We start from the raw sequence: 14,486 nt of genomic DNA on the forward strand, positions 1-14,486 counted from the left end.
TGACCCGACCACGGATAAGTGGAAGAAACTGGATGGATGGATGGATGGATGGATGGATGGATGGATGGATGGATGGATGGATGGATGGATGGATGGATGGATGGACATTTTACACCTATGTACAATGTTTAGACAAATTTTAATCATAGATTGCAAGTTTTTGCCTATTCACCCGCTTACGGCCGCTTCAGGTTAAATTCATTTCAATGGTGCAGGTTCTATGACTCAGCATTTTAATAAACTTAAAAAGAAAAGTCACTTTACTTTCCAGCACTACAAATTTCCTGCTACTAGAAAGGTCGCAACCAAGGTCAGAGTAGAGGTCAAAAGGTCAAATAGAGATAATATCATAAGATCTGACAACTGACAGTTGTATTTCATACTTGATACAGTTCCAATTCATACAAGCCCAATTTGATCAACGTGGGTTTTTCTGACCTCCATTTTCAACATTTGTGCTTTAAATTAAGAACTTTTGTTCTTAGAGCGGACCTCTAGCGCCAACCAATAATTTTAAGCATAGTGATCAAAAATTTGTGAAGTTTGGCTACATTTATTTTGGAAGGATTTTAATACATATCCTGATGGGGTTTTTTTGTTCTTGTGTTGCAGACAGCAGCATGCAGTACTTTTTTGTAAAGTCTTGGATGTTTTTGCTGTAACTGAAATAAGAAGAAAAGCCCAGTTTGGTGCTTTGTCATGCAATATAATTTTATTACAAAAAACGTTTTGGGTTTTTGTTTTTTTGGGGTTTTTTTATCAAATGTGCCTTCATAATGGCAACGGAATACTTCCTCCTTTTACGTTCACTCTCCATGTTACATGTGGCAGGAAATGACTCTGCGCATCACGCAGGACTCAGAAACAGAAGGTGACATTCATTTTAGCACCATTCCTTATCGAGAATGTTGATGACAACCCCCCCCCCCCAAAAAAATAAAAAATAACACTATAACTCTAATCCTGATAAATGCACATGGTGTGCACAAAGCATATAAAACAATAGCGGTTCCACCAAACACAAAAGGACACTTAATTAAGATTTATTTACAACATGAATGAGATTTAGAAAAAAAATATAAAAGGACAGTAAAGTGGAGTCTGTAATATAATAGTCCTATGACAGTTATATATTATTTTTCATACACTTTTATTTCAGTGTCCTTTATCTAATCAGAGGGACTGACTTACTTTCACTTAAAGCAATTTAAAAAATGTCTGCAGTCAAATGCTACATTTGTCACATAAGATCCTGTTAGGATCAGTTGTTGAAACAGAAATCTTCCACATTGTTGAGTTTGATCGTCTGTAGCTCCTGGCTGTCTAGTAGCCTGTAGCTGAAAGACAGTCGGTTGACAAACTTCCCGCTGGACACCATCCTCACCACTGTGTTATCACAGCCAATCTTCATGTGGGCTGCAGGTGGAGGGAAAAGAAATCTTAAGTCTTGACTGGGATTTTGTTTAAGGGGAACAGGAGGCAGAGAGATCGGTGTGCACTTACTGGGTCCAGTGAAGGCGATGCAGAGGTCCGTAATGGAAAGAAGCTTCGATGTATCGATGCCATTTCCTCCCAGCAGCTGTACAAAGTCCCCCGATTCTGCACATCCAGGCATGGACCTCTATGGAAATCAACATACAGTGTGATACAAATACGACCCAACAGCAGAACAGTCATTCACTTTATCACAGTACGTACTGATGGCACACTGATTCTGTGTTATGGGGAAAAAAGAGGTGACTATTAATTCATCTTTGTTTATAAAATCTTTGTGCACAGTGACGGTACATGTAGTGCATTGTTTTTATATAGAATGTGATTTTTGTTTTTTATATCAGCTGGTTGCCTCTGGTGTACCTAACACAGTCATTCAAATCAGAATCTACTGGTCACATGTTCGGGTTTTCCTTTTGCCTCAACATTGCAATTTGTTTTGCAACATTAAACATGAATTAACTGTTCTTAAAGCTAAATACTGACTTCATGGATGCTGAAATCCTCTTCAGAGCTGAGGGAAACTGCAGAGTCTGGTGCCAATTCAGCTCATGGACCTACACCTTGTTGCGACCCACCTTTGAATCACTCCATAACTGATTCGGATCTAAATCACTTGCATGTAATGTAGCATGAGATCTGAATCCCAAATATTCCCAATGCAAAAATCCCTTTTTACTGAAGGTGGGAGCTAGTATATAAACTGATAAGAAAATGTATTTTTTTCTTTACTTTGAGAAACCCTGAACAGATTTCTATTTATCGACACTGTATTTAAATAGTGGAAAAACCTTGAGGAAAACTTGGTGTGGGGAAGATTCAAAAGCACTGAGGCAATACTCAAGGGTGTTTAGTGACTTTCTTCACCTTGGGGAGGTGGTTGTAGTGTCCCAGGCTAAACTCTGAGATGCTGATCTCTACTGGATATATGATGGAGAAGCTGCAGTTTCTGTGCTGCTGCGGGATCACCATTGTGTAACTGCCCTCTGGTGACTGTGACATGACATTGCAGGCTGCAAGAAACAGATAAGCAGGGATGTTGCAAACATCACTTTGATGGATGGTCAAACAGAAGCAGAGGAATTTACACATAATCTTATGGGTGGGTGTACACACATGATTTATGTATAAATGGTGGTAAAGAACATGTACTGGTGTGCAACCAAGACTTCCAAAACCCTTCAGAAACCACTTCTCCAATCTGGTGCATCTGATGACAAATGTCAGAAGGTGAAAATAATTCTATGGTCAACATCATTGCATCTAATTTGTAAAGCTCAGATGAGCAAAATTAAGGCAACTTTAAAGTCTTCAATTATGTTAATCTTGGAAACACTTGGTTTAAAAGCAAGATCAAATAATTTGGGGTTCAATATGTTACTTTTACTGTGGGATAGCATTTGCAGCCTGTCCTTGGTCCTCATCCAGGAACACACTGGTGGCAAACTCTCTGCTAATGGTGCAAGTGATGACTAAAGCACCATGCCAGGCTGCCATTATCACCACTGAATTACTCATTAATTGCAGCGCAAATGGGCTGAAAGCTCAAACAGTCATGTTTGTGTGCATGCAGGGATTTTGGAGTTTATTTTTGAAAATGATTATCTACATACGAAAGGGGTTGGTGTGTTTCCTGACTGTCAGGGTGAAGCTGCTGCCGGCATTGTGAATGCGGAAGAAGACCATGGCCACGTTCTGAGAAGAGCGCACGCTTTTCCTCAGCGATCCAGAGTCGCAGTAATCCACATAGCGCTCGAACAAAGGCAGTGGGTGATCCTGGGTGCTGGGGAACTTTTCCCCTTTCATCACCCAGCCGTCAAACACCTCAATGGAACATGTGAACAGAGAGAAGCTTTAAGTATGATTTCATATTCAGTCACAGGTTGAGGCCATCAGGATCTCTTTAGAATGGAGAGAGCATCTGTATGCAACCACTGAGGTGTGCATTTAAGATAGGTGACCTAAAGTAAGAAGGTTACGCACAATTATGTTATGTTCAAGGAGCTTTTTTTGTCTAATCAGGAAACATGTTAACAGACCCCAGTGCTTAGTGGCATGAAAACACACAGCATTCATCACAAAAACACACAAAAAAAAAAAAAATACCACCTCATATTAGATTTAACAGATTTGTGTTATACACACGAAGCTGTTTGTGTGGAACTGGAGTTTCAAAGCAGTTAAAGATGAGTGGAACAAGATGCATCACCCCATCATTGTTAGAGGAGGAAAAGGGTGTTTCATGAGAAATGATGCTAGCTTACAGTGATAAAGTCTCCTCCCATGCAGTCAATGTCAACACTGTCATAATCCACACTGATCACTTCATTGGGCTCTGCCATGAAGAAAGCGGCACAGCTGAGCTGAGGGCGCTCTGCTGTGAAGGTGAACTGACCCTCCAATGCAACCATGTCCAGACAACCTGAGAGGCATTCCAGGGAGGAATGTGAAAATTAGCCTACCTCTTATGGATAAAAGTAAATAAATAAAGACCATCCATTTGTGATAGCATCTATTCTTTACATTTCAGCTCTATTAACATACTTATTACAATTAGCTGTTTAATAAAACTCAAATTAAGAGACAGAAAACAAGTCAAATTTACAGTATATACACAAATGATGTTTTCTCCTTTTATCTGTTTCTAAACCATCAAAACTTATATATATATATATATATATATATATATATATATATATATATATATATATGGTTTTCACGTGACTTACGTAAAGGTCGGCGATACATTAAGTCTTCGGGTATTTCTCTCTTGAGTTCCGAGTTGAAAAATGAATATAATTCATCTTTTGAGATTTCGTTGTTCTACAAAGACAACAAGCGAGACAGAGACAGAGAGAGAAGTTTTTCATTTATACCTGTCAGTCTTCTCAGAAGTTTCAGAATCTGTCCCGACACTTACCTCAATATATCTGGAGTCTCCCTTGAGGACGGACAGACACAACACCAGAAAGAAGAGCTGCTCCCGGAAAGTGCGCTCCATAACGCGCATCGCTGTCTGCGAGGCTCACCTGAGCGGAGAAAGTCTGAGCTCCTCCGCGACAACAGCTGCTTTTTATAGGACCGACTACTCTAAGGACGAAGTGACATGTTCGCCCACCGTGGACGCCCTTCCCTCCCTTACAGTCCATCCCTTAACCAGCCAATTGCGTAGCTGTGACGAGAGCAAGGGGCGAGCTGGATAGAAAGAGAAAGCTGAGCCTCCCTTCCCACTCGTCTTCCCCCAAAGACCTCGGGTACCTGCTGCAGCCCCCCAGTGTCATACAGTACATACATTAATCAACTCACATCAACTCAGATTTTTACCTTCCACTTTTCTACTTATTATAAATAAAAAGTGAACAGAAAAGTGCAGTCATTCATAAGGGCCTATTACACTGTGTAACAAAAAGGAGAACTGTCTTGAGCTACCCCTCATTTTTTATTTTACCTGCAGTGATTTATTGAAACATGTGCAAACATACATGAAAATACAGTATATGAAGCAAAAACAGAGTTTGTGGCATTCTAATAAACTTGAAAGTCAATACACCCTTCAAACCTTCCTCTTTGGATGTTGGCTGCGTTTTGTTCCATTCTCAATCATGTTGAGGTCCAGGCTCTCAGGTGGCCAGTCACTGACTGATGGTGCGCCATTGTGTTTTTTGTTTTTTCTATCCAGGTATGCTTTTCCTGCATTGTTAGTGTTTTGGGATCATTGTCATGCTGAAAAATCGACTGTTGCCAGTCAGATTGAGTTGTGACAAAAACGGCAAAAAATAACTCCAAAAAAGAGACAAGCAAAGTAGCAGAAACACAATAAACAATCCTCTGGAATTATTGAGGGAAGACACTTAATATGGATCCAAGATTATATCTAGTAAAACAATCAACAAAAAAACACTTGTAAATATAAAGTCAATACAATCCCATCTCTGTTTCATCTTATTTTTTATGTTTATGTTATAATCTTTATCATGTTTTTTTTTTTTCTCAATTCCTTACATGGTTCATTTTATACAGTTGTGGTTTACATATACACTCATCATGGGCATGGATGTCATGGTAATTTGGGGCTTTTAATGGTTTCTTTGAACTGCTCTTTTTTCAGGCAAGAATGATTATACAGCATACATCTTTAATGACTTTAAAAAACAAGAATTTGGTGAAAAAGTTTGATTTTTTCTCTATTCCAAATAGGATCAGATCAGGATTATACATACAGACTCAAATATATACATGCACTCCTACTAATATTTGGTTAAATGTACTTTAGCAAGTTGCACCTCTACCATATGGTTTTGGTAGTCATCAGAAAGCTTCTGGCATAATTCTGGCTGGATATTTGACTACTCTTCTTGGCAGAATTGGTAGAAATCACGTATATTGGATGGTTTCTCGGCACAGACCACGCTTTTAAGAATAGTCCATATATTTTCAGTAAGGTTGAGGTTGAAGCTTTGAGAAGGCCATTCCAGAAGTTAAATGTTAGCCTGTGTTGTTCATTCCAAAACCAGTTTTGATGTGTTTGTGATCATAGTCCTGTTGTAAAACTCAGTTGTGTCCAAGTTTCAACCATCTAGCAGATGATTTGAGGTGAAGTTGAAGAATTCGGAGGTAGTCCTACTTCTTCATTATTCCATCCACTTTGTGAAATGTACCAGTACCACTGACAACAAAATAGCCCAAGACCATGGCGCTACCACCACCATGTACCAGTTTGTACAATGATTTGGGGTTTTACTCCTCCAAACACACCTTATACCACTGTGGCCAGATAGCTCAATCTTTGACTCATCTGACCACAAATCATTTCTTTTCAGAAGTAGGATTGTTCTGGCTCGTCCATGTGGGTAGCTGCAAATTTCAGTTGCACTTAAAGTGTTTTTGGAGCAGGGGCTTCTTTCTTGATCGGCACCCTCACAGCCCATGGCAATATAAAACTCACTTCACTGTGGACAGGGACTCTGGTGTTCCAGCAATTCCCAGTTTGTGGCAGGCTTGAGCCTTGGTGGTTCCTGGGTTGTTCCTGAAGATTCAAATGAGAGTGACAGTTTGGGCCTTCTTCCAGACCAAAGTTGTGACACAACAAAATAACTTGTGTTTATGGGCAATTATTTGAATTAATGATCTTGGAATCTGCAGCTGTTTAGAAATGGCTCCAAGAGGCCTTCCCAACTTATGTAAAGCTTCTCTTTCTGAGAGCTTCACTGAGTTCCTTGGATTTTTGTATTGGTCGGTCCAATGAGTGCTGTCAAACAAATCCTTTTTATGCTGGTAAAGACAAACTACCAGTTGTAGTCAATCCTGATCACTAATGAGAAGTTAGCAGGCCAAGTTCAAAAATATTGTAGGACCTTTAGCACCAATTATTGAAAAATTTAAGTAAGTGTATGTACTGTGTGTATTTGAATCTACATGTGTAATTTTAACCCTGTTTAGATTAGAGAAAACCCAAAATAAATTCAAACTTGTGCACCAAAGTCATTAAAGATTTATGCTGCACAATCTTTTCACCCTGGAAAATGGACAGTTCAAAGAAATCATTAAAAGCTCCAAATTACCATCCATGCCCATGATGAATGTATGTAAACCCCTGAGCACAACTGTACATTTTTACTGTTACTGCTGTAAAGCACTTTGAATGACATTAATCTATAAAAGGTGTTATACAGTCACTGGCTGCCACTTTATTAGGTGCACCTGTTTTCACTGCTCATTAACGCAAATATCTAATCAGCCAATTACATGGCAGCAACTCAATGCATTCGATCAAGGCAACCTGAATGAGTTCAAATTGAGCATATGAAAAGCGGGGAAGAAAAGTGATGGAATGAACTTGGAAAATGGCAGGGTTGTTTGGTACCAGACAGGATGATCTGAGTATTTCAGAAACTGCTGATCTGCTGGCATTTTTCACATAACCATGGCCAGACTTTTTTGAGCTGACAGGAAGGTAACAGTAAAGCCTTGATTATACATCCATGAGTCTGCTAGGACCCGTTTGGGTCAGAGTGATGTAAATTTTGTTAACAGACAGTGAGTGTGATGGTCCGTGCAGACATCCATGTGCCTGCCTTTTTATTGTAACCATGCAGACTAATCTGAGAAAAATTTACATTACAATGCACCAAGTACTCCTGCATTCCAGGCAGCTGAATTCAAACAAGTATAATAGTAATGACTACTTTCTGGCCTCTAGCTGTCTGTGTCCATGCAATGGAGTATGATCAAGGCATAACTCAAATAAATACTCATTACAACCAAGGTATGCACAAGAGCACCTCTTAAAACACAACACAACTTTGACACAGATGGGTTACAGCCGTAGAAGACCACATCAGTTGCCACTTCTGTCAGCTAAAACCAGGAAAATGAGGCTACAATTTGGACAGGCTCACCAGATTTAGACAATAGAAGACTGGAAAAGATTGGATTTTGTGGTCTGCCAAGTGCTTGCTCATAGGGGGTCGTTTAATTGTTGGGGTTTTCTCTGTATTATTTTAGGGTCTTTATGTCACAATTCAGTGAGGAGAGATCATTAGGAAGAGTTGAACAATTAAGCTATTTGGTGAGTAGCAGGGTTATTATAGTTAACGAAAACGAACGAAATAACGAAAACTGAAATTGAAAAAACATTGTCGTTAACTGAAATAAATAAAAACTATAATTAAAAGGAAAAAACGATAACTAATTAAAACTGAATTGTGAGTTTACAAAACTAACTAAAACTAACTGAAATTATCGATAAACTGACTTTCATTTTAAGCCTTGTGGATTGATATGAAATCATTGTTTCCGCTCTCCGAGTTTAAGCTGGGAGCGCCACAGGACAACTGTGTGAGTGCCTGCGCATGTGCGTGCGCTCACCGCGCTGGTCCGCAAAGTAATGGCTGCGGTCTGCCGAGTCCCGTATGGAGGTTCTTTGAGTACAAACACCTGCACACGACCACAAGGTAATTAACACACACAATCCAGCTACACAAGCATAAATGCGGACATGAGGTCGGCAACTTCTGTAGGTTGTGTACAGAGGCCGCAAAGACCCTGCAGGTTTAATTAGCGAGCATCTAACCAAGCTAGCTCCAAAACAGAAGCAGCTTCAGGTGGTGAGAACATCAGGATGCAGCTGGATTTGACCTTTGACTCCTTCAAAGAGTTTGTTTTTGTTTAACACCACATGTAGGCGTTATTAATCTGCTGCACTGATGCTGAAGTTTATTGTGGAGTTTATTGTAGAATTTATTGAGTTTGGGAGTTCATGTTTTTCTTTGTTTCTCCCTGTTGATGTTCATGTGTGTCCTTAATATTACACACATTTAGCATTGTGAACAGCTGGTTGTTGAATATATTTCTTTAAACGGTATCTTTTGTCAAGTTTTCATTACACAATAGTCACTTTTGCGCCTTGAATCTTGCACCTGATTAGGTATGAAAATACTAAAACTAATACTGAAACTAACTGAAACTAACTAAAACTAAGCATGAAACCAAAAATAAAAACTAATAAAAACGAGCAAAACCTCTCTGAAAACTAATTAAAACTAACTGAATTAGAGAAATAAAAGTAAAAACTAACTAAAACTAAACTATAATGTAAAATCCAAAACTATTATAACCCTGGTGAGTAGACTCCAATGGACCATCAAAGCATAAGGGAATCCCAGCGATGATAAGAATTAGAGTAGGACCCCCCGGAGTCTAGATGCTGGTGGGGTTGAAGATAAAGATGGAGACTTGGAAGGCACACTGAGTGACTTGGGTGGGGAACAGGTGGGTTGCACAAATGAATCTGCAAGGGAGAAAGACAGGTAAGCACTGAGATGTATGCAGAGTGGAGACTGTCTTGAAGGAGGGCAGAAAGATGATTAGACTAGAGCAATGAGGTCAGCTTTGAGTTTCACCGCATGGAAAAGCAGAAGTGATGTGACAAATAAACTAGCAGCCAAATACCCAGAAAAGCAGACAGTGAATCTAGAACTTACACATAAGCGTCACTATAAAGTGTCTTGACTGTTTTTGTATTTTGTCTATATAAATTGAATCGAATCGAATCGAATCGAATCGAATCGAATTGAATTGAATTGAATTGTGTAGTGGATATTTTCTTGGCACACTTTGAGCCCCTTCATACCAACTGAGCATCGTTTAAACACCAGAGCCTACCTGAGTATTGTTCCTGACCATGTCCATCCCTTTATGACCACAGAGTCTGAAGCTGTTTAAATCTCAGTGTTAGTCCTGTGATGGACTTGTGACCTGTCCAGGGTGTACCCTGCGTCTTGCCAATGTCAGCTGAGGATAAGGCCCCAGCCCTCTGTGACCCTAAGTTGGACACGGCCTAAAGAAAATGAACGGAAAATTAAAAAAATACATTGTCATAATTTTAGACAATTCTTCTCTAATGAGAGCAAAGACATAGTAACTTACTCTAAGCTCAAATAATAATGCAGAGAATGCCAAGCACAGCATAAAATACATAAATATGGGTAGAGATAGAGGGTGATTGTCTGTTTCTCACTCACAGAATTGACTGATGGGAAGTTTATACCAAAGCAACAGTGAAGTCTAACTCATGTAACAACCTGCTATATTTTCTACAGCATTCACATCTCACCCAGAGTTCATTCACAAAGCTGCTTTCACGCCTGCCTCGTGTTATATGGTCATAACAAACCCCGGGGGGGCCTTCAGCGCTGTAGTCTGGCTCATTGTCTGAGAGTGAGAAAACTCCAGCCAGTTTCTTCAAGATATCATCCTAAAATGTTGCATCCAAGAGAATTTCATACCATAGTTGAATAATATGCGGTAACAACAACCCAAACGACACCTCAATACTAAAGAAGCTGGGCGCAGAATCAGCTGATTACAATTTCTCTCATCATGCAAAAACGGGCTTCATGTTCTTTCAAGGCTCCACTGCAACATCTGTAAATGATAGTTTGCTTATTTTCCAGGTCTGAAAAAACAAATTCGCTGTCTATAAAATCCATGACTGCAGAGAAAAGTTTCAGGTTGCATTCTCATTAAGAGTCAAGGACACAGAATACTTGTCTTCCACCTGTCTGGGCTCAGTCCCTGAGGTCTGCAGGTGCCTCCGGCTGTTGAAAAGGTCAATCCATTCTAATGCCGGTGTAATCCACACTCAGAACAACATGTTTGCTTCTCCAAGATAAGAGTATGTTTAAAGAAACTGGAAAATGCATTAGCATATTTTCATACAGCCTGAAGGCAAATCAAATTTGTATGTATATGTTTTTGGAATATATCACTTGTAAAAGTAATTACATACTTTTTTCTATTTATGGCACTCTGTTAAAAAGCAAATCTAGGAGTATATTGATATAAACATGCCTTTCATAATAATGAGAAAAAATGTTTTGTTTAACCGGTAGTTATAAAAGCTGTTGTTGTTGGACCGTGATGAACAGTATACATGCAACAAACTCTGGGTTGGACCCCCTTTCACCTTCAGAACTGCCTTAATTATTAATGGCATCGACTGAACAAAGTGCTGGAGACATTTCTCAGCAATTCTGGCCCATATTCACATGAAAGCATCACACAGTTGCTGCAGATTTGTCAGCTCTGCATCCACGATGCGACTCTCTCATTATAAATGCATTATATTGGATTGAGATCTTGTGACTGTGGAGGCTGTTTAAATACAGTGAACTCAATGTCATTTTCAAGAAAGCAGTTTGAGATGAAGTAAACTTTGTGACATGGTGTGGTATCCTGCTGGAAGCAGCCATCAGTCACTGTGGTTATAAAGGCGTGGACAGTATCAATACTCAGGTAGACTGCAGCATTTAACCAATGCCCAGTTGGTACTACAGAGCCAAGTAAATATTCTCCACACCATTACACCACCACTAGCAGCCTGAACTGTTGATACAAGACATGATGGATCCATGCTTTCATGTTGTTTATGTGAAATTCTGAACATTGAATCTGAATGAAGCTGAATGTTTTTCCAATATTCTATTGTCCAATCCTGGTGAGGCTCTGGGAATTGTAGCCTCAGTTTCCCGTTCTTAGCTTAGTGGCAAACAGTGTGGTCTTCTGCGGCTGTAGCCAATCTGGTTTCAGTGTACACCCTGAACAGGTCACCAGCCTGTCGCAGGTCATCGAAGGACTATTAGCCAAAATTTGGCAAATATTAAAGCTTTTTACTGCCACCCAAAGACTCATGGACAAACCAACAAAATCTTGTCTTTTTACAAGAGCATCATCCAATAGCAAAGTTAGAAATTAGGTTTTGTGCAGTGAGAGTTTGCAGATGAAGTTCATTACCTGATGTCTATCATCATGTTGCCCGAATAAATGTTGAATCTAAGATTCTTTCAAATATTAAAGGCACTTAGTTCACTGTGCCCTTTACTCTCTCAGAATTGTGGTCAAACTGTTTGTAGTTGGCTGTATTACACTTAAGTGAAAATGTGTTGCATACTGAATATCTAAAATGCAACCAAATTCATCTTGCTATGCATATTGAACAGACACACCATTTATTTTAAATGGAGCATAATAGACTAGCTTTTATCCTTTGTTTATTTCTGTAAATAGTAATAAATGTCAAATATCACATGCACCACACCTGGCACCTGGGGCCAAAGTGTTTTCCATTATAGCAAAAAAAATACTGTAGCTGTTTCTGTGCTAGAAAACAGAAAGAATATATGTTTTCAATCACAAACACACTTTACATTAAGCACACAAATTTGTACTGTCCTGGCATTTGCATACAGATATTTCTATTTGAAAACTCATTAAACATATTTTGCCAGGTTCTCTGCAGAACTAATTCATCAGAAAAGCTTCTGGCCAGCTCAGGCTTTCTGTCGGTTTTCATTTGGCTGCGAGACCTCTGGCTGAGCATCAGGGGCCACTAAGCATAGGCCACAGAATTCATATAAAAGATGACTTAAAATTAGTTACATCCATCTTTTATTGGTTCCATTGGTTCGTAAAAAACAAGTGTCATTGACATTGGCTTTTTGGCTGTTGTTGTTTTTATTATTTCATTTTGAGCTAGAACTGACCATATTTGGATGAGATGCAAGCATAAGACTATGTGGCCATATCAATAGATACACTGTACATGCTGATGGGTGCTGAGTAACATACAAATAAAATACTATGATTTCACTCATCAAAAGTGGAGCGCAGAGTGTTTGGACAGAGCAGCACACAGTGAGCTGTGTTATTTGTCAAAGGGCAGCAACACTGCAGTGACTTAAGGTTGGGGGAAAATCACCCCTAGGTCTGTAGTCCTGTGTTGATTGGGTGTTTATTTCAAAACTAAACACAGCTCAAAATAACACAATTCATGCTGTGGGGAACATCTAAGTCAAAAATTCAATTTTCTCACAGTTTATTTACTACATGTTGGTGCATTTCACTAAAAATCACCACCCTTATGTGGGGGGAAATTCAGGGCATTGTGAAAGTCATTAGGATTAATTATCTGAGAACTGTTCAAGTGTGCAAAAAAAATGTGTTAATCCATTGTGCAGATAATTTGCAGGTCTGTGAAAATCACAATCTGCTGGTAGAGCTAAAGGACAAATCATTATGACACGGTCTCTTGGGAAGATGCATGTACCAAAACAGATAACACCAAAGTAGAGATAGCAGCACTCAATGTGCCAATACAAATTCTGAACGTGTTGCCTCACAGGCGCCAAGCACTGCGACTGATATGCTGCGGCTCGACTCTGAGGCTGCCCTGTATCTGCTCCTCTCTGACACTGATGAATAGTCCTCGCAGTCAGTGGAAAATCTGTTAATGAAATCCTAAATCATTTGCAAAATTTCACTTTTTCTGGTGTTAACATATTTCCATTAATAAGAAAATTGCATTTCTCATCATAGCATAAGCTGTCACACTGTCACACCTTACCGATGGTCCCCTGATTCCACGTTTTGATGATCACACCAATATAAATGCCTGAACAGGTCCAGGTTTGATCATATCGTTCTGAGCTTACTGTTAGGCTACAGTGCCAGCTCCATCCATCAGTGCCAGTTGAGAGGGCATGCAGAGGCACGTCTACCAAACCTTGTCTTGACATCCAAGTTATTGGTTCAGAATCTTAAAAAAAAAAATCATGCATCACATATCACATGCAGGTAGCAAGACTCTGATAACACCAGAACAAATTGAAACTCCAAGGAGTATTTTAACAACAGGTCGTGGCAGTGTTGAGGAAGAGACTAAAAGGACCTTGGTAGGAATCTCCTCGTAGCCTTGAGTGTTTGTCTCTCTTAAAATTGCTAACAAGCCAATAGAGTGCTATAGTTGTTATCATCAAACAATCTGATCAGTGTTGAATGCCAAACAGCTGCTTACTTGAGTTAAATTAATTGGTTAGGACTTAATTGACAGTGATCAAGATCAAGATATTTTTGTAACTTTGGGGTGTTGTCTGCCACAATAAGCACTAACCTAACTGAATATTCAACCGGAGATGATAAACCAATGGCTACCTTTACAGTGAACTGGATTAACACATGAAAAAATTGCTGACTTGCAGTTGTTAGTTATCCTACACGGTATCCATAAATGAATCAAAGACAATTAAAAAAAATTATAGTAATTTCATCATCAACATTATAACAAAGTCGTTCTAGAAGCAAGTCATGGTGGATGGCTACCCCCCCCCCCCCCCCCCCCCCCCCCCCCCCGAGCCTGGTTCTGCTGGAGGTTTCTTCCTGTTAAAATTAAGTTTTTCCTTCCCACTGTCACCAAGTGCTTGCTCCCAGGGGGTCGTGCGATTGTTTGGGTTTCTTTCTAATATTCTAGGATCTTTACCTTAATATAAAGCACCTTGAGGCGACTGTTGTGGTGAACTGGTGCTATATAAATAAAATTGACTTGAATTGAATTATCAGAATAAATCATAACAAATAAGAGTGAAATTTATTTATCCATCCTGTTACCCATCGTGGATAATCCTGACCACCCACTTACTGCACAGGCAGTGGAGCAC

The 14,486-nt window shown here is 39.5% G+C and overlaps 1 protein-coding gene across 1 annotated transcript; it reads right to left on the minus strand.

Annotated features, from left to right (window-relative positions):
• Positions 1 to 738: 738 nt before the first annotated feature.
• Positions 739 to 4,566, minus strand: crhbp (corticotropin releasing hormone binding protein). Its single transcript, XM_030742843.1, has 7 exons — positions 4,415 to 4,566; positions 4,224 to 4,317; positions 3,759 to 3,916; positions 3,108 to 3,318; positions 2,362 to 2,507; positions 1,504 to 1,621; positions 739 to 1,416 (listed from the first exon to the last, which is right to left on the minus strand). Exons 1-7 carry the CDS (start codon positions 4,502 to 4,504, stop codon positions 1,262 to 1,264), a joined length of 972 nt encoding a protein of 323 aa, XP_030598703.1. The 5' UTR covers positions 4,505 to 4,566; the 3' UTR covers positions 739 to 1,261.
• Between the last annotated feature and the right edge of the window lie 9,920 nt (positions 4,567 to 14,486).

Source organism: Archocentrus centrarchus, chromosome 12 (genome assembly GCF_007364275.1).
Source record: "Archocentrus centrarchus isolate MPI-CPG fArcCen1 chromosome 12, fArcCen1, whole genome shotgun sequence".
NCBI classification, from domain to species: Eukaryota; Metazoa; Chordata; class Actinopteri; order Cichliformes; family Cichlidae; genus Archocentrus; species Archocentrus centrarchus.

Bases quoted from the DNA above. Each gene is read 5' to 3' on its own strand.
- crhbp (XM_030742843.1), bottom strand. From the start codon at position 4,504: ATGCGCGTTATGGAGCGCACTTTCCGGGAGCAGCTCTTCTTTCTGGTG. The intron at 3,917-4,223 runs GTAAGTCACGTG...AATGCCTCTCAG, and splicing joins AATGTATCGCCGACCTTTAC to GTTGTCTGGACATGGTTGCA. The intron at 1,622-2,361 runs GTGAAGAAAGTC...TGATTTCCATAG, and splicing joins ACTACAACCACCTCCCCAAG to AGGTCCATGCCTGGATGTGC.